Below are 26,039 nucleotides of genomic sequence, written 5' to 3'. Positions count from 1 at the left end.
ACTCCCGACAATTTTTTCAGGAGCATAAAAACAATGTTAAATTTGAAGCATATTGAATCAAGTATATGCGAGCTAGTGTGCAACATGTGACAATTGTGGTAAATCTGATGGTTTGAGTCATCAATATTAAACAGTTCACTTCATAATGAACATGTGAACTAAATATCAAGTTAATGTGACCACAAACTACCTATAACCCTAACCAAAAACTTTAACCGAACTTAGACAAATGGAAAGATGGATGGAAGAACAAGGTGAATGCAGTATACCACCCACTCCCTAAGTTTGGGTATACTTAGGATCTCATCAAGTTTTATGCCACTTATACACAGATTTGGAGTTTTTTTTTAAACATAACATATAAAAGACATTATGACATTCCATTAACAATTAGCTACAATGTATGAAAAAATTTTAAATTCCACTTGTTGACTCTCTCTTGAAAGAATTATCTAATTCTTACTTTTACCTCTTCTGGTTCCTCCTCCTCTTCTTCACTTTCTTCTTTTTCTTCTTCTTCCTCCTCATCCTCAACCTCTTCTTCCTCAGATTTTTCTTCTTCCTCCTCCTCTTCATCTTCTTCATCATCTGACCCTTTCACCTTTTCTTTTGATTTCTTTTTCTTAGAAGATTTACTATCTTTCTTGGATTTTTTTTTGTCACCTTTTCCTTTTGTTTCTGATCCTTAAAACAGATTTTTCAAAACAATGTTAAAGTAACGTTCTATAAAGCATATACAGATCAATAGGGTTTTTAATGTAAATTTTGATCCCTATTGATGACCTTTTGGAATTTAAGATCAGCATCAATAGTAACAATATTTGAAAACAGAACTCTCAAATTAGATATCATTCTGTCTTGTGGTTCTCAAGAATGAATATGAAAGAAGAATGGTCATTCAAAACTAATAAAAATACTGAATGATTGTTGGTGTTAAACAACACTTTCAACATTTTTTACTATTTCGGTGTCTAGTTTTTATAGGTTTAGGAAGCCACAGTACCCAGAGAGAACCATCGACCTCTGGCAGGAAAAATATTGTCTAACAACATAGATATATATGCCAACCCTGTTTAGCTGCAATCAGTAAAAAGTTTCAGTACTTTGTGATTTTTTTCATAAAATTTTATAATAATCATAATAAAAACTAGGCACATAGTCACACACATATGACTAATTTTATTTATGACAACTATGATTCAAAGTTGGTGAGTATTTGAGGAACACCTACCATCTCGCTGAATGGAAGTCTTGTTTACAATATTTACAAATAGCATAATGTTCTGGTTTCCAATTTCGCTGTCCAATTTTTTATTCTTTACTGCAGAAATTAAATTGTTTCATCAGATATTTTAAGATTTGCTGCATTCATTAACTATTCAGAATTGAGTAAGAAACAAATAGATCGCTGTCGACGTTTTATACTGTGGATTCATTTATTTTCGTTGGCCACAATTTTCGTGGATTGAGGAAAATGTGCACTTTTGTGGATATTTGATTTCGTGGTTTTGCCAATCTGTGCATACAAAGCCTATAGAAAATTTGCAATTAGTTGAACATTTAAATTCGTGGTTCACCTGTACCCACGAAACCCACGAAAAATTGGTATCCAACGAATTATAATGAATCCACAGTAGTTTGTACTTTACCATTGTTGACGTTTGCCATAGGTGCTTATATAGCTGTTATTAAAAATTATGGCTGCACAGACGTGTTTACATATCTTAGCGTAAATTGCCACAGTTTTACCCTCTACAATCGCTTTGTACTATAGATAAGTCTGAGAAACCCCAAAGAAATTAATAAATCCAATCTCTCAATCTGATTGTTACAAAATTATAATTCAAAATGATGTCTAAAGAGGGATCTGTTCTGGAAGGGTAATGAATGAAATACACAACACGTAGAATGTTACTCGTAACACTGTAATTTTGCATTACAATGAATGACTAATGAAAAATTTCACACTATCTTCTAAATGATTTCTTACTTTTTCGCTTCTTTGACTGTGGTACTTTCTTCCCTGTTGATTTTGGAGACATACAAAAAGCCATTACTCTTTCAGCTACTTCATCTTTTGTTCCTTTCTTTTCTAAATCTAGTACTTCACAAATAACTTTCAACATGGGCATATGAAAGTTTCGACTGAAAATTAAAAAAGATCAACATTAGAGCTAATTTCCTAATGCTTGTAGTTTAAAAGTTTGGTTGGATTGCTTTCTTTGTATAAATGTTTGCTCAAGCACTGTAATTAAGATTGACATCTACAATCAATAGATAGGTGGGGCTTCAGCTTGTATTATGCAGTGATTTTGCTAGCGCTCGTCATTTTCGTCATTTACGAAACGGTTTTCAAAATGACGAAAGTATTCCAAATCAATTTCGTCACTTAAATTTGGAAAGAGTAAAAATATTTTCGCATGAAAATACTATAATTCTACCTGTCTTATTGTTTCTGACAAGTTTATGACCCTCGGCTAATTAACATTTACAACAGGTGTTATAAGTTGTGATTACAGATAATCCGCTTATCGCCATCGGGTGGGTCACTAATCCGTTAATTATTTATCAACCTCATAATTGATCATCATAATTATTTTCCCCAGTAAAATCAGTCAGTCGGCATTTCAATTTCAATATTTATCAAACGATCACAATTTGCAGTTCTTTTGTCGTAGTTTCGTCATTTGAGTTTTCCCTCGGACAGTTCGCATTTTAATTTCAATATTTCTCAAACGATCACAATTTGCAGTTCGCTTGTCGTAGTTTCGTCAAATGAACGTATTTTCGTCATATTTGATATAACTTTTAATCAAAAACTTTCGCCAATTTTGATTAAAAAGATAGAACTTTATTCATAACATTCAGAAATATTTTCACGAGTCAAGCAGGTGCTTACTTTACGATGAACCGTGCATGCGCGAAAGTATTCTTATGAATTTAAAGACACTAAAACGTCAAATACGAAATAATTAAGTATCACACTAAACGAGAGACACAAATATAGTTCTTATTTAGCAAATTTAATTTAAAAAATGATTATTTCCTGTCTTTTTTAAACACGAACCAATCCGTAGATGAATCCGGATTCATTCTGAATTTATTATCCACTTGTCACTTCCCGTTTTCATTTCATTTGGAAATCAAAAGTAAACGAGATCTATTCATGATAAATTTACAATTTAAAGTCATTAGAATTGTTCCAATAAGGATTTGTACAAATCCTTGGTTCCAACTTTATAGAATTAATTCTAAATATCGCTTTAAAACGATTTTAAGGATAATGAGGTATATATAAGGTATGAATAAAGCAGTGAAATAGTCCTTACAAGTTCATTTATACTGTGATTCCTGGTTAAAAAAAAATGGATCCCAACTTTTGCTGATTAGGAATGTACCCTGAAACTAACTGAAGTGAAATTGTGAACTAGATTTCTAGATCTTATATCCTAATCTTCATATTAAAGTGCCACATCAGTCAAATCATACAGTAACTGCCTAGAATGCCTAAGCCCTTCAAAGTCTGACAAAGATGTATAGATGGTAATATACATCCTAGGTCCCTTGCTGCTACACAAAATAAGGTTGATTTTCATCCCGCGCAAAAGTGACTAAAGCCCTCAAAATCCTAGCTTAAACTCTGGTCTTATGAAGAGGTCATACACACCATTCACTGACATTTCCTTTAAATTCTTGATAACAGACCTATACTCTCTGATTATGAAAATGCACAAGTTAAAAAAAAAAAAAATTGGGGGTTGTTTTTCTATGCCCCCGCAGCGGTGGAGGGGACATTACGTGTTACCCTTGTCTGTCCATACTTCCCAAAATTAGTTTCAGTCCTCAACCAAATGTTATGAAACTTATACACAATGATAACCATAAAACACAGATCAAGTTTGAATTTGGGTTGCATCACTTTTTTCAGTTCTCGAGTTATGCCCTTTTTAACGTTATATGCAAGTGGGGGCATCATCTGTGTCCCATGGAAACATTCTCCATTTATTTGTTTATGTTATCTATGGCTTTTAGTTTTAAACTACTTTGAATTTCAAGCCAGTCCTTTCTTTAAAATTTGCCCTGATAACCAATCAAAGAATCATTGTAAATAATAATGCTGATTAGGTAGAGATGGTTGTCTTTCAAAGTACAACTTTCAAATAGGGATTGAAATGATGCAATGTGCATATTTTAAAAGATTTTAAAGAGCTATCATAACATCCTGTCATCTCTACAATGGCTTCCATTTTCCTGATTGAAAAAAAGAAGATGTACAATGTCAGAGAATACAATTCTAACGACGTAAAATCTGCCTGAACTGGGGAATAAGGATGGTAGGCAAATAAAAGATAAAATCTGAAGTTTTATATCAATAATGCATACTTACTTAAGGAGCATATCTCGTCTTTTTTTATATTCTTTGTCATCTTTCTTAAATTCAAATCCAGTAAATAGTCGTATATTTTTCTTTACTTTTGTTGCCTGTTAATAAATTAGTATATCAAGAATCAATTTATTTCAGCAAACACTACATAACACATGATCAAAATGGATGAGCTGTTCTATGATCACTTGATAAAAAAGTTCAAACTTAAAATGGCTGTCAGGTCTAAAATATATGACGGCTATTGATATTTTAATCAACAAACAATATTCCTATCATAAGATAACTAATATGCTTGTTTGTTGCAAAAAAAATAGCATTCTGTTAATCCTGTCAGGACCTGACATTTATCATCACTTGTTTTATAAATGATTGATTGTTGCTTGCTTAACATCTAGTGGAAATTGTTTCATATATTTTTAGGACGTTTTTTTTAAATAAAGACACTACAAAAATTTACACCAGTTTATATTAAAGAAAAATTAAATGATATAGTTTTGGGAAAAAGTAACAAACATTTTTCATTTGAGGTGACCAAACCCACTAATGCTATACTTAACTCAACCTAACCCACAGTAAAAAGTCTTCAAAACACAAGAGCATATATCAGTGGCGGATCCAGGGGGGGGGGGGGTTCCGGGAGTTGGAACCCCCCTTTTTTTTGGACGATCAATGCATTTGAATGGGAACATATGGTTGGAACCCCTCCTTTATCCTGGGTTGGGAACCTCCCTTTTGAAAATGGCTGGATCCGCCCCTGTATATATAATCCAACTTAACCAAGTTATGTTATGTTAAGGAGCCATGGGAACCACCAACAATGTTAGAATCTGTGAAACTCGCAGGAAAGCAAAGAAACTTGAAACTCATTTCATGGATACTTGTAACTGATAGGCAGCAAAAAAAAAAAAGAAACAATTTGACTAACTAAACTTGAATGCAACAGCATACAATATATCAATAAGTTATTATTAATGTTTCTTGATGAACACTTTTATTCCTAAATCTAAACATTTAAACAATGTAATATTCTGCACACTACAAAGATTAATTTGTGATACTTACGGCTGTTATTTTTCCAAATAAAACCCGGTGTAATGTCTTCAGATCTTCAGCTTTAAATTTGTTTATCTGAAACTCAACTGAAAATAAAATCAAAACAATTAAAATGGAAATACAGTAAGGCCTTGCTTTCAAAACTAATTTTGTATGAATAATACCGTAATCGACTTGTATAGTTAGCACTGGTACATTGTCCGCAACCCCCTTCTCGCCACGAAATTTTAGGTAAAAAACTTAACTGATAGAAAATGTCTCACGAAACTTCGGTAATTTCAAATCTTGTGTGGTCTTTTGTGGCGTTGTTTTCCATCATCAAACACAAGTTGAAACTGCTTGTAAATGGTTCTAGAACACTTCACGATTGTTAAAATAGTCAATATCATACAAAAAGCAATTTAGAAACTTGCATATGTTTAAACCAGAAGTTTGAATAGCACGTGTAAAAGAAAATAAATATGGTGAGTGTACAGAAAAATCCATATTTAATAGATATCACTAGAATACGACTTTGAAAGTAAAACAGTTTTTTGTGTCATGAATATTGTCTTTTCAATCAATGTCAGGAGATGTGTCAGTGAAGCTTATGCTGTATTGCACCATACAATTTTAATGATTCTCTTTATCAAATATGGTTGACATGTTATACAAAGTTACCAAACAGTGATGAAAAGATTATCTCAAATAAAGGGTTACTTTAAAATCAGAAATTATTGCGATTTTTGAAGAATGGGCTAAAATGTGAGATTAATTATTGCGATTTCAGGAAAATCTGGATACACAGTGTTCCAGCTAGGTCGTTTTCACAGGGCGGTCCGCCCGCCCTTTCCCGAGTGCCGCCCTGTGCCCTTTTTACAGTTTGCAGGGCGCCCTGCCTTTTTTGAAGATCGATTGGTATATTATTTTGTTCGTATTGATATGATCAGCCAATTACGAAAATTTACCTGGCGACAAGTATATGACTTTGTTTACGACCCCAAGCTAATTAACGGTTACAACAGGTGTCATAATCTGTTGTTATAGGTAATCCGTTTATCGGATGGGTCATTTAATGATCATCAACATTAATTCATTCAAATAGAATCGGTCAGTCGGCATTTGTCTTTGAACTTGAAGAAATGTTCATACAACTTGGGCACAATTAGCAATGTTTACCGTAGTTTCATGGAGAAAACGTAATTGACAGAAAGTCGAAAACCATAATCAACTCGTTAAAAACATTGCTCTTATTGTTTTCCGTGAAATAAATAGCAAATTAAGACGTATTTTTCATTGACTGCCTTCATTTTTTATACGAAAATAACAAAATTCGCCGCCATATTGTTGATCGTATTTACATCTTCTACGTACTGTTTATTATCCTCCAAAGAAGGAGCACACCCAAATAAAGAAAGATAACTCAATCTTATTTTTTCCTAGCATTGAGTAACCTACTAAGATATTATAAAATATGTCTTCATACTTCTGGCTTTAGAATTTATATGTTTAGGTGTTTTGAGTTAATGGGAAAAGTTAAAGAGGGTCTTAGTAGCAGGGTTGGTAGGGTGCCTTGGTCATCTTTTTCTGTATTTTTTATTTTAAATCCAAATTTTCACTGTTCACTATATCCTAACATTGTGCATTTACAGCTGTTTTGTGCTGTATTGTCATTAAGCACAGAAAAGGTAGAAAGGTGAAACTTGTAAAGTGTGTCAGACCATAGAAACAGAATGAAGCAGGACATTTAAAAAAAAAAAACTGCATATAAAGCTTAACTGTGCCAAGCAATGATTTAAAACTTGTGTCACAAGCTGCTTGATAAGTTTTCAGCCTAAAAAGTAGAAAGATAGTTTTTCTCTGAGCTAATGATGTTGTTCTTGTATATTTATAACCAGTGATTCAATGAACAAACAATGTTTGATTATAATCTTTATTAAAACATGCCCTTTTCATATTATCATATCACGCGTTAAATGCCCTTTTTCAGGATTGGCACCCTGCCCTTTTGAAATCCTAGCTGGAACACTGGGATACAGATATATGTATCAGATAGCAGAATAAGAGTTCTTATTATTGTGATACACTCAGTCCCATAATTTGCATTAATAAAATAATAAATACTTGATATACACTTTACCTCTTGGAATATCACCCAATTTCTCTCCAACACCTTCAGGTATATCTACTTCTTTTGGTTGATTTGGAGTGTTATAAGCTTCTGTCATACTCAGTCTTTCTACTTTCCTTTTCTCTCTTTTCCCAGATTCTATTACCACTGGTTGTTCTAATAAACCCACTAAAAAAATAATAAATAGTATAAATGAACTGCATAAAGGACATGCATAAGTATATAATAAGAAAAACTACATACATGTATGCATAATTTATTTGGGTTTAATCATGCAAAATTACATCTCTGTACATGAACATTAAGTTCTATTTTTGAATTCAAATGTTTACATTTAAACATGTATGCTGCAATGCCAATAAAACTTATTTGTAGATCTGTCCTCCACATTGTATGTATATTTTACAGTTTCCCCGCTATCTATAATAATTTTCAAGATATCAATAGCAAATCACATAAGAACAAAAATTGTCACTCCTTTAGCATGATAAGGGACAGAGGAACAGACAAGTCCTTTCACAAGTGGACGTAAAATTAGAAATACTCATATTTGAAATTTTAATGTCTTGCAATCATCTGAAGGATGTTATTTAACTTAACAGTATTTACTTTTTGTTTGATTTTGAATTTAATTGTCTAATAAAGTTTTAATACTTTCTGCTTTTACTGAATGCAACTGTGTGAATTGCATGATCAACTCTTAGTATATTTTACCTATTTTTGTTCTTTCCAAGTGTTTAATTTCTGTGGTGGACTCAAAGCAAGACAAAACCTCTTATCATTATTGATCAGAAACAGAACAAATCTTACTGGAAAACATGCATAATTTAATTGACATATTATTTACACACACAAAAATAAACAATATTTAACACCTTTATGATATACTTATATAAAGGCAATATGTAAAAGAATAAATAACCGTATACATTTTGGTTCAGAATCTTCTTCTTCTTCCTCCTCCTCCTCTTCTGATTCTTCTTTCTTTGTTTCTCTCTTCTTTTTACTTTTACTTTCTTCAACTTTTTTGGTTGTTTTTTTAGGACTATCTGTTTCCATTTCCTCAGAATTTTCATTTATCTCAGTCTTTTCCGATTTACTTTCTACAGAATCCTCTTTCTTAGATTGTACAGTGTCTTGTTTTTCTGTTTTGTCAGTTTTATTTTCACTGTTATCTTTATCCTCACTACTATCACTTCCATTCACACGAGAATTTTCATTATCATCACTTTCCTGGTCCATTTCTTCTTCTTTCTTATCCTAAAAATGAATAAGGCTATTAAAATCAAAAAAATATAAAGACTAGTCATTGTTTATTGAATAGAGCACACAAAAAAAAAATTGAAATTTGAATTAAAAAAAAAACAAAATGAGAAAACAACTAATAAACAACACAAGTTTACCAAAATAGACATTTATTACTGAAAAGTCATAGTGCAATCTGCAGGGATAATTACGGACGAAAATAAACCAAAGAGGAACTTTAACCCGGACAAAACCAAAGATGATATGACCAAAATTATTAACTTTTATTACTGAAAAACTAGGGCTCACACTACTTCAGAATCATAGGGAGAAGTGACTTCTCTTTTTGAAACTGATACGGAGAAGTGCTACAATGTTTGGTTTTTACTATAATATAAAGGGCCATATGTATCATATTTCTTATTTTTCTTAACATTGTTCAATTCATTCGTACATAATTAAAGTAACAGTTGTTTCAGTTTATGCCTTAAATATTCATATATAGTTGCACAATTATATTAGTACTCTTATTAGAAACTACAATTAAAATTCAAACAAGAGTGCATACTCTGAAATGTCTCGCTTACTATACTGACCATTGATTTTATGTTGATAGTCCTACATATAAAGTTTTACTACAAGTATCACATTAACATTTATAATCTAAGGAAATGAGGTCAAGGTCAGATAAACCAAGGCGGAAATACATGTACACCTTAAATACAATCATTCCATACACAGAATATAGATGGCCTATTGCTTATAGTATAAAAGAAACAGACCAAACCATGGAAATTCTATATTGACCAATGAATCATGAAAATGAGGTGAAGGTCAGATGATACCTGCCAGACAGACATATACACCTTACAATCATTCCATACACCAAATATAGTTGACCTATTGCTTAAAGTTTAAGAAAAACAGACCAAAACACAAAAACTTAACATAAGCAATAAACCATGAAAATGAGGTCAAGGTAAAATAAATCCTGCCAGACTGACACGTACATCATAAAATATTTCCATACACCAAATATAGTTGACCTACTGCATACAGTATTAGAATCAAAGCGCGAAAGCGCTGTAAAGGCAGTTAATTACAGGTTGTGTGTATTTTTAGTCCAGTTATATCATTATCTTGCATAGTACATTGTACTTATCAGAGGTGGCTTTCAGTATTTAAGATTTAGAGTTCTCTAATGATATTGAACAAGTTTTATGAATGTCATATTCTGAGCACTATATGAAGGCGATTGTTCTCACTTGTTTATGAACTAGTGCATTATGTCCACTTTGTACCTTTTTTTATCTATGTTTATAGTCAAATACTGTTTAAAATAGTTTGGCATTTTCTTTTTAGTAATAAGTAAATGTTATCAACTGTATTTTATTGAACTTCGCAAATGTGGTTTGTTACTGGTAGGTACAATGTATGGATGATAGTTGTTTCATTGGCAATCATAACACATCTCCTTATTTATATAAAATGATCTATATTCAACGACCTCAGGTACAAAAAAAATGTATGTAACTAAACTATGATGGGAAACCTTTGACTTCTTTCTTATTATCTAGTTATTTAAACTTTTGATTTGGTACCATAGAACTATGTAGAATAAGGGAAAATTGCAACATGTCAACTCTTTCAATGACAATACTTTTTTTAGAAACTATAACTTCCAAGTATAAAGTAATTTATGAATGAAACAAGAGTGCACACGCTGAAATGTCTCGCCATCTTTACTAATCATTGATATTATGTTGATAGTCCTAAATATAAAGCTTTATTACAACTGTCACATAAACTTAGCATTAACCAAGTAAACTAAACATTGACCAATGAACCAAGAAAATGATGTCAAGGTCAGATGAACCATGCTAGGCAGGCATGTACAGCTAACAATTCTTCCATACAACAAATATAGTTGACCTATTGCTTATAGTTTAAGAAAAACAGACCAAAACACAAAAACTTAAAACTGAGCAATGAACCTTGAAAATGAGGTCAAGGTAAAAAAAAACCTGCGTGACTGACAAATAGATCATAAAATATTTCCATACACCAAATATAGTTGAACTATTGCATATAGTATTAGAAAAAAAGACCAAAACTCAAAAACTTAACTTTGACCACTGAACCATGAAAATGAGGTCAAGTCAGATGACACCTGCCAGTTAGACATGTACACCTTACAATCATTCCATACACCAAATATAGTAGACCTATTGCATACAGTATAAGAAAAACAGACCAAAACACAAAAACTTAACTATAACCACTGAACCATGAAAATGAGGTCAAGGTCAGATAACACCTGCCAGTTGGACAGTCCTTCCATACACCGAATATACTAGACCTATTGCTTATAGTATCTGAGATATGGACTTGACCACCAAAACTTAAACTTGTTCACTGATCCATGAAATGAGGTCGAGGTCAAGTGAAAACTGTCTGACGGGCATGAGGACCTTGCAAGGTACGCACATACCAAATATAGTTATCCTATTACTAATAATAAGAGAGAATTTAACATTACAAAAAATCTCAACTTTTTTTTTCAAGTAGTCACTGAACCATGAAAATGAGGTCAAGGATTTTGGACATGTGACTGACGGAAACTTCCTAACATGAGGCATCCATATACAAAGTATGAAGCATCCAGACCTTCCACCTTCTGAAATATAAAGCTTTTAAGAAGTTAGCTAACGCCGCCGCCGGATCACTATCCCTATGTCGAGCTTTCTGTGTAAAAAGTCATAGGCTCGACAAAAAGGAGTTCTTAATTAAGAAATAAACTGATTCGCTGAGCGCAGCTGGATACACCTGCAGAAGTCCAACCCTGAACAGTTGGGGCATAAATGGACACAATATTCAAGCTTGATACAAGTCTGAATTTGGTTGTAATTAAATATTTCACATATTATAGTTTCTGAATAAATGTAGTCAAAGAACTTGAAATTGGTTATATGAATTGAATTTATATTCAATTAAAGATTTCTTGCTGTTGTGCAATACACTGTGCTGTTGCGCAATACTTAATAAATCTGTTGCCAGACTATAAACAAATAAAGTTCAATTTCTTCTCAATGTCATATTTGAAATTTAGGAAAATCAATAGGGAGATTACATCAATAGCTATAAATAATTCACCAAAGTTTCATGCGAACTGCTTAAAGCATTTTTGAGTTGTTGTCCAAAAACTGGAAAATCCCCCCTTTTTTAATGAATAAAACCCCATAACTCAGAAATGTAAAATCTAAAATTTATAAAATTCTAAAGGGAGCTTACGGATTGATAATTTAGTCTTAGATGCAAGATTTTTTTATCAGTTGTTAGTGGCTTTGAACTATCTGTCAGTAAATGCGAGTACTCTCAGATCTGTACTTAGTGTCTTTTTGTTGTTTGGATGTACAACTACCCGGCCACGTCCACTTGTATTTGTATTTATCCATCTGATGAGTTAAGCCTCTTTCAACTGATTTTTTATCGTTCGTTCTTATATTGTACTGTTACACCACTGTCCCAGGTTAGGGGGTGGGTTGGGATCCTGCTAACATGTTTAACCCCGCCACATTCTGTATGTACACGTATGTGCCTGTCCCAAGTCAGGAGCCTGTAATTCAGTGGTTGTCATTTGTTGATGTGTTGCATATTTGTTATTCGTTCATTTTTTGTACATAAATTAGGCCGTTAGTTTTCTTGTTTGAATTGTTTTACATTGTCATTTCGGGGCCTTTTATAGCTCACTGTGCGGTATGTGCTTTGCTCATTGTTGAAGGCCGTACTGTGACCTATAGCTGTTAATTTCTGTGTCATTTGGTCTCTTGTGGAGAGTCGTCTCATTGGCAATCATACCACATCTTCTTTTTTATATTTACATCAACAGATATAAACAATTCAACAAAGTCAAACTTAGTTGTAGATCTCTGAAATTTTTTACACGGTACAAGTTTTTCTAATTGTTGGAGATTGTACGGTGACAGTAACACCTGTAACTGCTTAACCCATTTCTTATGCACTTTGCTTCGATAAACTCACTGAATATCATACCACATCTCCTTATTTTTATATGCATTACAATTTACATGTGCATGTAATTGTAAATAATATTTATATATATATATCAGAACAAACTTCATTGTGTCACTTTTATTTATGCATCCTTTGGCACAATACAAGTTCTAAAATTACACAACATAAAACAACTAAATGTTATTTCAGATGAAAGTTTTGTTTCAGTTCCATTCATAGGATTTATTAGAATTTTGTATGTTTTGCCAAGTCCAATAATTAGCTCTATGTGCACGTGTTAATTGGAGACTTTTCTATCCCGTATAAGAGTTTTGGAACTAATTCTGTTTCTTTTTTTGAAAAAAGTGAGCAAACAAATCTTGCACATTTAAACCTTTGTCTGCCATCACATTGTTACCTGGATCACATAATTGAACTATTCTACATCTTTCAACTATTTCACAGTCACTGGTACAACTAACATATGCATTAGAGACATAGTTGACTAATCCACCAGGTGTCGAACATACAAGTATTTTCAGTGTTTCTGTTTTTATATGATGAAAAGGTTGCCTGAGCTCTAGGAGCTTTAGGTTTTATCACGGGATATTCTGTGCTGTCAATAATAATCCAAGTTGTAGGAAACTTTAATTTGAAGTTGGATGGCGAAAAATACCTGACTAAACCACTTAATGGCCAAGTGTTAGCCTCACGCCACTGTTTAGACATATAAACAATCCATGTTTACACAATATTCTTAACACTAGTTTCAATCTAGAATCTAGACAGTTCAAAGTTGGTTGTATAATGCCTCAATTTCATCAAAGTCATAAAAAAACTGATTTTCAAATGACACCCTATCAATTTGAAAATATATGTATCTCAAACAATGTGCTGCTGGACCAAGTGTGGTGAAAACAAATAAAAATTTAGTATAAAACTCTAAACCGGTATAAAAATGCATGGCTGTGTCACGTGTCTTCATTTCAAAATTCTCTGCTGAAAATATAGGCATTGATGGTGTTTGCGTAATTCCATCTGTGAAGCTCAACATTAGCTCGGCAGTTGGTGGTGGACAGTCATAAATCCTGTCAGCAGTATGAATGACTTCTTCAGGAAAACCAACTTTACAATCAAAACTTTCCTCTAGATTTCTACTACAATATTCATCAAGTTTAGTTCTTTTGTTTTCACAGGAAACTGCCCTGATTTTTCTTTTTGCGGACGATTCAGTCTCTTGCTTAATCCAGGAAAATAGGCTGGGAATGGCAGTAGACCTTAGTCTCTGTATGGTGGGTTTGCGCCCTGAAAAAGGTTATAAAACATTAGTTTTTTGATAATTAAATGAACTTCCATTAGCAATGCATACTTTGTACTACCTGGCAAAATATTAACTAGATTTATTCATTACAATCTGGATAAAACTATGTTAGCCTGAATCAATGTACATCAAAATGTATGTTATGTAAATCCAAAGTAAGCAAGTAAGTAAGTAAAACTTTATTTTGATTCGGCATATTGACAAACATACAAACATAAGCTCTAATGAGGACAAACAATGAGAGACGTATGCAACAAACATACATTGTTTGTACCTAAATAACTATAATATAGATGAGAGCATGTCATTGTTTTGTTCCTGTTAACATTGTCATTGATATTTTTCAAGAAAGTCTATGAGGCATAGCTTATGCATTCCTGTCATTACTACATTAGCATAATTACTGCTAAAATAATTCTCAGTATGATATACCTCTTGTAAGAAATCATTATAATTGTAGCAAGCACCAAAAAATCTCAAACAGATCACATTGAATCGTAATCCAAAAAATTATGACGTCTTGAATTAACCACCCCCTTTTATTCTAAAACGATAATTGCGGTTGTAAACAAACTTTGGTTTATTCGCATGGCGATTACATATATAACTATATATTTTAAAAAGAAAATAGATTTTTACCATGAATAGTTTCCTGCACGTAGTCTTTTTCAGTAAAATGTGCCTTGCAAACAACAGCTGATTGAGATGGACTCCACGATTTCATCGTGTTCTCGTCCAATCTGCGTATGGGCCATGGCGTTGATCCAACTTTTCCTTCTTTTTAAGTCATTTGGAAATGCATGTCCTCCTCTTAAATGACATCCAGGTACACAACAACATGTACTTGGCATCGTTTATTAAAAATGCAACTGTAATAGTTGCACAGTGCAGAAACCGGAAGTTGAAGAACAGGATCGGCTACCACGGCGCCACCTATTCAGGAACGATAATTTGCTACTTTATATAACCGCGAAATAACAATTACGTTAGACGGGTTCGCGTGCATAAACAGAAATGCGCTTTAAATTGTATAATATAATTCATGTTCAGTCGACCTTTAATTATTATATCAACGACTGAAATGATTTATAAACATCTAGATTGCAGATAACACTCGAAATTATCCCGACCTCTTTCCACACGGAATTCAAATAATTCTAGTTTGTCAATCGGTTGACTGCTTATAATGTAAAATACAAATATATCAAAAGTTTTTAAAACTAACAAAACACAATGATCGTTTCTCTATTTCCCAATGTAAATGAAATGAAACAAAAAACATTTTATATCACAATAAGAAGAGGAGAGAATCAACATTTTCCCGATCTACTTGGAGCCTAATGACCCCCCACGTAGATAAGTTGGATATCGCGGAAAGAAAGATTAACACGGCAACTAGAAAGGCATTAAAGCACTGCTTTTAAAAACAGACCAAAACACAAAAACTTAACATTGAGCAATGAACCGTGAAAATGAGGTCAAGGTCAAATAAAACCTGCCAGACTGACATGTACATTGTGAAATATCTCCATACACCAAATATAGTTGACCTATTACATACAGTATTAGAAAAACAGACCAAAACACAAAAACTAAACTATTACCACTGAACCATGAAAATGAGGTCAAGGTCAGATGACACCTGCCAGTTGGACATAAACACCTTACAATCATTACATACACCAAATATAGTAGACCTATTGCTAATAGTATCTGAGATATGGACGACCACGAAAACTTAACCTTGTTCACTGATCCATGAAATGAGGTCGAAGTCAAATGTACGCACATACCAAATATAGTTATCCTATTACTCATCATAAGAGAGAAATTAACATTACAAAAAATCTTCAATTATGTGACAACCAAAAACTTCATATCATAAGGCATCTATATACAAAGTATGACGCATCCAGGTCTTCTACCTTCTGAAATATTAAGCTTTTAAGAAGTTAGCTAACGCCGCCGGATCACTATCCCAATGTCGAGCTTTCTGCGACAAAAGTTGCAGGCTCGACAAAAACTATTGTTTATCATGTTTATGAAATTCATAGTTTCTCATTAAAAAGATATATAAATTTAACAAAGTTAGCAACAATAAATTGAAACAATGCATATGCATGGAAATATATACATCAAGCAAGGAGATCTAACCAAAAGTCTGTTAAGCGTACGGAATGCTTTTTATTCCCTTTTGGGATCATTATTCATCTGTGCAATTCAAGTGTCCGTGTTGGAAGGGAATATGATGTTTCTAATGTAATAAATGGATCAAACATAATTTAAAGGTAATTCTAATCATATTTTAATGGAGAAACAAAATTTATTTTGCCAAAAATCAGAATGTTTTCAAAATACACTCTCGAGTAGCAAGTACTGGAAGTGATAACAAAGTGTCTGTCTGAAATAGTAAACAACCAATCTGTAACGTCAATGCTTCACCCCTTTTCTAAAAAAATAAATCATTCATGTCTTTGAATTTCTTTATCCTTAAAAAAAAAAAAAATAAATAAATTGCCGATCAAATACAATAGAAACATAAAAAAAATCCAAGCAGGTTCACAAAATACAGCTACCCTATTTTTTTTCAGGATGTCACTGGAACCACACATATACTTTTATTTGGCCTAAGTGTTTTCAAGTTATTGTCCGAAAACTAAAAAATCCCCTCTTATTCATGAATAAAGTCCCAATACTCCAAACGTGAAATCAGAAATTTTTAAAAATCGAAAGGGAACTTATGTTAATATATATAAACAAAATATCGGGCAACTCCTACATCATTCCTTTCCTCACTAATTTTTCTCTATGAAGATAATGACCAAAACAATTTAGTTTTCTGCCTTTTCTTTTTTTTAACCTGGATTTATTTATTTTTATCAACAAAATCCAGAAAATTATCTCTTAGAATTATATATATATATATATATCGCTAGGAATAATAGTGTACTCAACTACACAAGACACTACTTTTTTTCAATGCATTTTCTATAGGTATTCGGGTCTATCTGGAAAGAAACATCTTTTTTTTGGGCCCTACCTTTTATATGACTACCCATCAGTCAGAAGCAAAATCAAAGCACTGTAAGCGCTGTAGGCAGTTAACCAAAAACCAAGGCAAACGTAATTATGAAAACTGTGGCAATGTTGCTTCAATTTTTTTTTAAGATTTGAAAGAACAAACAATAAACATTCGTATATTGTACATTTATGTTCATTAAATGAATTGATTATTAAGGCAAATTAATTAATATTTCATCAAGGTTTTCAAAAGCAACTCGTATATCAATGTAAATGACTCGCATCTTCACCCCCAAGTGCATGATGTTACTCCAAGTTTGGAATAAAATGACAGGTGATTATAAAACAGTTGGTCAATTATTCTCGGGCTTTACACTGGTTGAAAGATTTATATGTTTTCTTTAAAATGAGCCATAAATGAAAATTATTATAGGCCCAGAAATAATTTAATAAACAATTAAAGTAAATTCAATAATCTAGACTCATTTTTTTGATAAAAAAAAATTTATAATTAACAAGAAATAATTGTAACAAGATGCCGTTACGGTCGAAGTCTCCCAAACAAAGCCCCCATAATTCGTCATTCCCATGGTCTCCTGACATTGGGCAAAGTCCAGTTCATATTGGTTTGGTCTAGTAAAGTGATATGCATATGTGACACCAAGGAGATTGACCCTGTATGTCATTCAAATCTTTTTGAAATGATGAACAGGAATAAATATGGTTTAGGTGTGGGTATCTCGACCGTTTACAAGTTCTCAAACAGGAGGGGGTGGGTGACCCCAGGGACTCACCCTATATTTCATTTGATTTGTTATATTGTCCCATACATGAATACATATGGTTTAGAGGTGGAGATCTCGACCATTTCCAAGTTCTCAAACAGGAGGGGGTGGGGTGACCCCCGGGACTCTCCCTATATTTCATTTGATTTGTTATATTGTCCCATACATGAATACATATGGTTTAGGGGTGGGGATCTCGACCATTTCAAAGTTCTCAAACAGGAGGGGGTGGGGTGACCCCAGGGACTCCCCAAATATTTCATTTGATTTGTTATATTGTCCCAAACATGAATATATATGGTTTAGGGGTGGGGATCTTGACTGTTTACAAGTTCTCAAACAAGAGGGGGTGGGGTGTCCCCATGGACTCCCCCTATATTTGATTTGATTTGTGTTATTGTCCCATACATGAATATATATGGTTTAGGGGTGGGGATGTCGACCATTTCCAAGTTCTCAAACAGGAGGGGTGTGGTGACCCGAGGAACTCCCCATATATTTCATTTGATTTGTGATATTGTCCCATACCTGAATATATATGGTTTAGGGGTGGGGATCTTGACTGTTTACAAGTTCTCAAACAGGAGGGGCGTGGTTGTCCCCAGGTACTCCCCCTATATTTCATTTGATTTGTTTTATTGTCCCATACATGAATATATATGGTTTAGGGGTGGGGATCTCAACCATTTCCAAGTTCTCAAACAGGAGGGGTTGGGGTGACCCCAGGGACTCCCAATATATTTCATTTGATTTGTTATATTGTCCTATACATGAATATATATGGTTTAGGGGTGGGGATCTCGACCGTTTACAAGTTCTCAAACAGGAGGGGGTGGGGTGACCCCAGGGACTCACTCTATATTTCATTTTTGATTGGTTTTATTGTCCCATACATGAATATATATATTTAGGGGTGGGGATCTTGACCATTTCCAAGTTCTCAAACAGGAGGGGTGGGACGACACTGGGGACTCCCCCAAATTATTTTCATTGATTTCTTTTATTGTCCCATTCAAGTATATATATATTGTTTAGGGGTGGGGATCGCGACGGTTTACAAGATAAAAGTACATTTTCAAATTGAAGGGGGTAAGGATGACCCCCAGGGACTCACCTTATATTTTGGTTGATTTTTTTGTATTGTCCTGTTCTCATTACTGAAGACTGCATGTGTCTATCACCTACTGTTTTCGAGAAAAAGTCATTTGAAAATTAAAAAAAATAAAATCCCATAGGGTTCTATAGTAAACCCCTCCCTTCTTCAGGCCCCTCCAAATACCCCTAAATAGACCCCAATGCACAAACAAAAGATAAATGGCTCCGCTAGACATGTTAGTCTAATATTTTATGAAACCCTAAGTAAATCTGACAAACGGTCAAAGTTGTCTTCTTAGACGGTTTGAGTGGATTCGGTCCGACTTGTCTCGGGGACGAGTTGTCCACATTACTTAAAACATCCCATCAACGTCGATTTCTGCATCTGTTTTCCTGACCTCGTTTCATTCATCGTTTCATTCATAAATAACAACAACCTTATTTGGCAAGATAAGTTAGAAATTACCACCCATTTATATAACTTTATTTCCTCTATCATAGAGATTTGTTGTACATGATCAATATTCCTGCGCATTTTGCCATTTGGGAAATATAAACGACTTGTAATTACCGATTTTTGGCAATGAAATATTTCATACAATTGTTCTTTGACATCGTAGCCTAAAGCACAGGGGATAATAAACTACGTACGGATTTCTATTGAGCACTACTTCCTATGTGCAACTTCAAAAGTTTTGGGTAGTTCGACGATCATTTAAGGTTTTTCTGGTCATATTTTTTGTATTCCAGAAATAAAAGTATTAAAAAAATGTCCAATTAGTTATAAATAACATAATAGCCAGCTAGATAATAACATTGGCACGTATTTCAGCATTTATTGGGTAGAACACAAATCTAGGGTGCTCGCATAAGGCAGCTTAACTGCCTAAAAACAAAAGCTGTATTCCCCTCAACACATTGTCAGTGTCTTACATTTAAATTTTAACAAGTTACATGTATCATGTGACTTTAATTTTTCATTCTGTGCACATTGAATTGGAGATCAAATTCATGCATATAACCCTGGTGAACTACATATATAAATGAAGAGCTGTGCCATGAGAGCATGATACACCATTGCCCTTTTAGTTTGTCTTTATGCTTTTAATGAATTGATATAATCAACTAGAAATACTGTGAGCACTGCTCCAATAGACCCCCTCCCCAATAAAAAAGACATGCACACACACTGGTACCTATTGATACAAAACCTGAACAATTTGGCACTATTTAGGCTACCTGAAGTAAAACCAATTTGGCACTATTTAGGCTACCTGAAGTAAAACTAAGTTTGTGGCCTTGATTTTTTAATGAACAAAATTCTATAACAGTCCAAAGTGTGAAATAATTTTTAAAAGAAAAAAGATCCATAACTCTGCAATGTCATGTCAGAAATAAAAAAAAAAAAAAAAAAAGAGCTTATTTCAATGTATTTTAACAAGTCACCAAAGTCTCATGAAAACAGCTCTAGGGCCAAATAAAAGTATATGTGTGGTTCCAGTTACCCGACCGACCCTAGTCTAAACCTCTGACCCTTGATCTTTTTTTTTCATTTCTGAAAAATTATTTTCAAACGATCCCATTTTGTGGAATGTGAATTTAAATAATTAAATTCACAGACTTCTGTCATCTGAATTTCCATTGGGCCACACTTAACAAAATTTTGGTTTGCCCAAACCCTACCCAAAGTTAGAGACAGTGGGTAGGTAGGTAGGCATTTTCTTTTTTTTTCGGCAAAGAGAAATTAAAGTGTCAGATATTTTTTAGTCTTCATGCCCATCTGATAAAAAAAAACTTTTTCACATCAGGACAATAAAAGATTTTGAGTAGGCAGGGTTAGTGCAAACAAACATCTTTTTTTTTATGACCTTAGAAGTACTAGTACAGACTACACGAATGAATTTATTTTTACAGGACATTCGGTCTGGTAAACAACCTAGCTTTACCAGACCTAATGAAATTTTACCTGACCAATTTTTTTTACATCTAATTGTATATTATCCGACAAAATACAACAATCTTATGACTTATTGTGCCCTACTCCTCTCCAAAATGCACAAAAACAAAATCATGTGACAAAGAGTGTATACATGTATTTTGATGAAAGTTGTGCACAATTGCCTGAATGCATTTCAGTGATAAAGAAAAGTAATGTCACATTTTATTGGATTTTGACATGAAAATTATTTGTGAACTAAAAATTTTGAGTTTCTGTATAAAATATTTCCTGTATCTTCTTTCATTTTCATATATCTTTTGGTTTTCAATTCTAGTGTTTATATTTCATAGCTGTATTTTGTGAACCTGCTTGGATTTTTTTTATGTTTCTATTGTATTTGATCGGCAAACCAGGAAATTGACCTTATCCGTTCCCGGAATCTGATCCGGTATTGTTTATATTTCCGGCTGATGGCAGCCATTGTTGTTTTTATCAGTCAGATATGTTTTTTCTCGGATTTACACATTACTTGTATGCGATTTCGGCATAAAGCTAGCGGTTGAACAAAATAAACATCGCTGTCATGAATAATAAAGATGAGAATGAATTTTGAGATCGTTTGGGAATTTTGCCCCCAAAATTGGGAAAAATGTAGGGTTTTTTAAAAAAATCCACGAAAAATATAACACCTGACATTCGGACCGGAATTCAACAATATTTTACCAGACCGATCCATTATTCACCGGATTTGTCCGACGTATTTCGTGTAGTCTGCTAGTATCCACTACAGCAAAAATGCAACAAGTTCTTAACAGAATGCAACAAAATTAACTAAAAACATAACATATCTGTTTATTTTACAACCAATTGTGTGGAAAATGGCGAACTTCTGGTATGGACGTGTATAATACTGGAATCCGACTCGGTGAACCCACGATTTTTTCCCAGATTTTGACAATCCAAAAAAAAAAAAAAATAATAAATTGCCGACCTACCGACCCTATTTTTTTTCAGGATGTCACATATACTTTTATTTGGCCTAAGTGTTTTCAAGTTATTGTCCGTAAACTAGAAAATCACCTCTTTTTCATGAATAAAGTCCCAATACTCCAAACGTGAAATCAGAAATTTTTTAAAATCGAAAGGGAATGTATGTTAATATATATAAACAATTTACCAGTTTCATGAAAATTGCTAAAAGCATTTTGAGTTATAGTCAAAATGCTGGAAAATCACCCATTTTTTCATGAATAAATAATCCCAAAACTCAGAAACGTAAAATCTAAAATTTATAAAATTCGAAAGGGAGCTTACATCATTAGATATACATGTACACAAAGTAGCAAAAGTTTCACATAAATTGGTGAAAACATTTTTATGTTATTATTAGAAGTGTTGACGATGGACGGACCGACAACGGTACACCATAATACGTCCCTTATACAGGCTTAATAAAAAGTTATGCCTCAACATTCATGTTTTGCCACATGCAAACTAAATAAGAAGTGCCAACACATTTGCATATATCAGCTCCAATGTTACAGGTGATGATCTTATATTCTGCTCTTGCAAAAAACCGTTATCTTGTTGTCCTAAAATAATTTTAAATGATGTTTCATCACTTTTTTAAAAGAAATATAAGAGTTCTGCAATTACTTCAAGTTAAAAGTTATCACTTCTGGGTAATAAATAAAAATCATTGAAATTTTGTTATGCTTGCTATTTAAGTTGAGAAGGCTATCCAACTGGTTAATAAAGATGATGATGAGGCAGGAAACCCTTTTTTGGATAAATTATTTATAATTAATGGGGATTTCTAGCTGTCTTTTTTAAATTCACAAGTTATGTGGTATCACGTTTCAATTATCCTGGATTGTTTTTGTGAGGCAAAGATACAGGATGGATGTATTTACACATGCTTGCAAAATTTGTTGGACACACAAGTTCCTGCAAAATATAATATCATAATTAAAAACATTTGATGTAAAAAAAAAATGATTGTTGCATAACATCGGACTATAAGGAGCTAGATCTATGGTCATCTAGAGCAAATTTACCTTAACAGGCCTCTACAATAACTTTTTTTTTCAACTTGTCCAATAGGACAAGTATATACCAAAACTTACTTGTCCGATTGGAATTGTAACTTGTCCAAAAAAAAAAACCTTTACATGTATATCAACCTTTTTTGCATTTTTGGTTGATTCAATGAACAAAATGAATTAAAACAATAGAACAGAATTTGATTATATCTCTTCATATCCTTTTCAAAAATATGAGTTAAGAACAACTGAATCTTGTCATGTCTAGTCAGAGGACTTAGGTTCTAGTTTTCATCAATGCCAAAGTCTCATCAGACTCTGCACATCAGTCTGGTAGGCCTGTCAGTCTACACTCATTTGTTTTGTATCCTGGTCTTTAATGTTTATAGAATATTGATTATTATGATTAATGCCTTACTACAATCAGCTTTGTGTTTAATAAATTAAAATGTTTATTCAAACACAATCAAATATTGTTTGTCTAAATATGATTTTCTGAATTTAATGGTCAATAATTCCTTCATTTTCATTTTTAATATATTTTTGTTAAATAAAATTTATCATATATATATTATAAAGCAACAGAAAAACGAATCCGGGTTTGTTCGCGCTCATTCACGTTCGCACCCCGGGTCCGTTCGCACCCTACACGTTCGCACCCTTTTTATTGATTTTGTCTTAAATAATTTTTCAATCGTATTTTGGTTAGTGTATTGTTGTAAATATTTTTTTTGTTCATTGTTTTAAAATGAAGTGACTTTCTAAAAACGATTTTTGTGTTGAATAATTTTTTAATCGTGTTTTGGTTATTGTATTGCTATAAATAAGTTTTTTTTCATTGTTTCAAAACATGCAAAATAAAGTGACGTTTTTTGTGTTGAATATCTTTTTAATCGTGTTTTGGTTAGTGTATTGTTGTATTTTTTTTTATTGTTTCAAAATAAAGTGACTTTCTAAAAAAGGTTTTTTGTGTTGAATATTATTTAAATGTTAAGATACCAAACCGCTTTAAACTCAACAACAATAACATTTTGAATCTTAATGGTTTTTACTCATACCAAGTTAAATACATGCTAATATAACTACATGCAGAATTTACATCAAGTTTAGCTGTGTAAACACCATATATAATTAACAGTAATCATAAATAATTAATCATCAAATCAATTTAAAACAATATTTCATTTAAAAAATTCAAAAATTGCCGAATTTTTCTTTATTTTGAGATAAACATCTTAAAAAACATCTTATAATTCATCGGGTTTTTGAATAAAAAAAAAGGGTGCAAACGGACCCAGGGGGCGAACGTGTGGGGTGCGAACGTGTAGGGTGCGAACGTGTACCCAGAAAAATGTAGGGAAACAAGGTACTGGTTTGTCTTGGTCTCGAAATGTCTCCAACAGTGCTGAACTGTCTATTAAACATGGAGCCGATTCGTTTCCGTGCCGGTGCTGAACTGCCTCGTTACCTTATAACAAAGCACACCGCTGATTCCGATTGGTAAGACTTGTTTCCGAGAATCTGTTATAAATTTAAATTAAAGTATCTGACAAAGAACTAGTTTTAAATTATCGATCGCAAGTAAACATGTCAAATAAATATTTGTTTTTATCTTCTGTTCTGTTTTTTTGTTTATTACTTTGATCATCAAAGTTGGATTTAATTCATTTTCTACAAAATGATTTTACTTGTCCCGTCGGACAAGCTTGATATGGCTTTTACTTGTCCAACCTTTTTTTCCTCTGGTAACGAACAATCGGACAAGCGTTATTGTCGAGCCCTGCTCAATACCCAAAAATATCAATACATCTTTCTGATGGCAAACAACTGAAATTTCTACCAGACTCTGAATGCCAAAAGGGATTACAGATACATGCATTTTGGGTGTAATACTCGGTGAATGATTTAAGGTCAATCTTGTATTCTATGTGAAATCATTAAAAGACTAAATTATACGATGAAAAAAATGGAATGCATGAAAAATAGCCAACGATGTCTGCTGTTTACACATTACAGTTCTCGAGACGCACCGTAGTGCAGAAAAATTAACATGCAACAAGAGGTCTTGACAGATGGCATTCCTTGATTACTGTGCATAAATGTAAAATTTTAACATTTGTTAAGTAGAATTTCACTATGTAATTTAACCTCTTGTTTGGGGGAAGGTACGGATTTATCTTCAGAATCAGACATGGCTTTGTGTTCAAACTTTCAAATGGCGGCAAATGGCGTTGAGGGCACCTGCATCCAATGGAAAACTTTCTTAATCGAGTTCGGATGAACGAATCCAAATAAGAAGGACGTTTTGATTAGTTGAGTACGACTTTCTCTAGAACTTACCCTTTCTTTAATGAAACTATTAGAAAAACCCGAATAAAACAAACGTCTGAAACACCATGATTTTGGTTTTTTCTTTTTTGTGATTAGATATTTTTATATTTTTAGACATTTTAATTCCCATTTAGTTTCAGAAAACATCAATGTTTTTCCTTTTTTTTTCAGAACAATAGTTGTCGTAAATTCTTGTTTTAATTTCCTGAATACATGTATTTGCAAACTATTTTATATTAAACACCATAATAACCAAGATCACTTTGAAGAATATGGACAGAAACAAAAACCAAAAAGCTATGTTGAAGAATAATTATTAGAATCCTCATGAGCTGCCACAGGTCTTTTCCGTTTTGTATGTTAAATCATTAGTTTCTTTTTCCTGCCATTCGTCTATTTCCCTTACCTTTAACGTTGTACGCCTTTGTTTTGAATGTCGTATGTACATGTGTCTGTCATTTAGAATGGTATTTAAAAGAACCATCATGATGTATTTTTCTTTCTTCTATATATATGACGCAGGTGTTAGTACCTGTGAAAGAGGACGAAGCGAAGTGATTAATAACACAATTTTAAATTTAAATGCTATAACCATAAATTATTTTGATATTGTGAAATAACATTACAATAAAAACATTTAAGATCATTTAACATAATACGTCACACTTCCCACCGCAGAAAATGTTTCTTTTGGGT

General features: G+C 32.9%; 2 protein-coding genes and 1 long non-coding RNA gene across 4 annotated transcripts in view; 1 reads left to right on the top strand and 2 right to left on the bottom strand.

Annotated features, from left to right (window-relative positions):
• LOC127712223 (protein DEK-like) overlaps positions 1–25,302 on the bottom strand; it is a 32,796-nt gene extending 7,494 nt beyond the window's left edge. Inside the window, exons 1-7 of one of the 2 annotated variants that reach the window (XM_052218547.1) lie at positions 25,161–25,302; positions 8,480–8,810; positions 7,560–7,718; positions 5,450–5,526; positions 4,388–4,482; positions 1,991–2,145; positions 464–684 (exon numbers count right to left, since the gene is read on the bottom strand). In XM_052218547.1, coding sequence (XP_052074507.1) covers positions 464–684; positions 1,991–2,145; positions 4,388–4,482; positions 5,450–5,526; positions 7,560–7,718; positions 8,480–8,810; positions 25,161–25,205 — 1,083 coding nt within the window. In that variant the 5' untranslated portion in view covers positions 25,206–25,302. The remainder of the gene's footprint in view (positions 1–463; positions 685–1,990; positions 2,146–4,387; positions 4,483–5,449; positions 5,527–7,559; positions 7,719–8,479; positions 8,811–25,160) is intronic. The other variant, XM_052218556.1, reaches the window with a different exon arrangement.
• On the bottom strand, positions 12,933–15,418 carry LOC127712934 (uncharacterized). The gene is made up of 2 exons (XR_007987349.1): positions 14,770–15,418; positions 12,933–14,114 (listed from the first exon to the last, which is right to left on the bottom strand). It is a non-coding gene; the product is annotated as an uncharacterized LOC127712934 (long non-coding RNA).
• Positions 25,303–25,595: 293 nt separating the features above from the next.
• The window catches only part of LOC127712609 (probable E3 ubiquitin-protein ligase RNF144A), a 29,401-nt gene continuing 28,957 nt past the window's right edge, over positions 25,596–26,039 (top strand). The window contains exon 1 of the mRNA XM_052219155.1: positions 25,596–25,698. The gene's annotated coding sequence lies outside the window, so the exon portion shown is untranslated. The remainder of the gene's footprint in view (positions 25,699–26,039) is intronic.

Source organism: Mytilus californianus, unplaced genomic scaffold, assembly GCF_021869535.1.
Source record: "Mytilus californianus isolate M0D057914Y unplaced genomic scaffold, xbMytCali1.0.p SCAF_1, whole genome shotgun sequence".
Lineage (NCBI taxonomy): Eukaryota > Metazoa > Mollusca > Bivalvia > Mytilida > Mytilidae > Mytilus > Mytilus californianus.
Note: the sequence above shows the minus strand (reverse complement) of the source record. Positions and strands in the feature narration are given on the sequence as shown.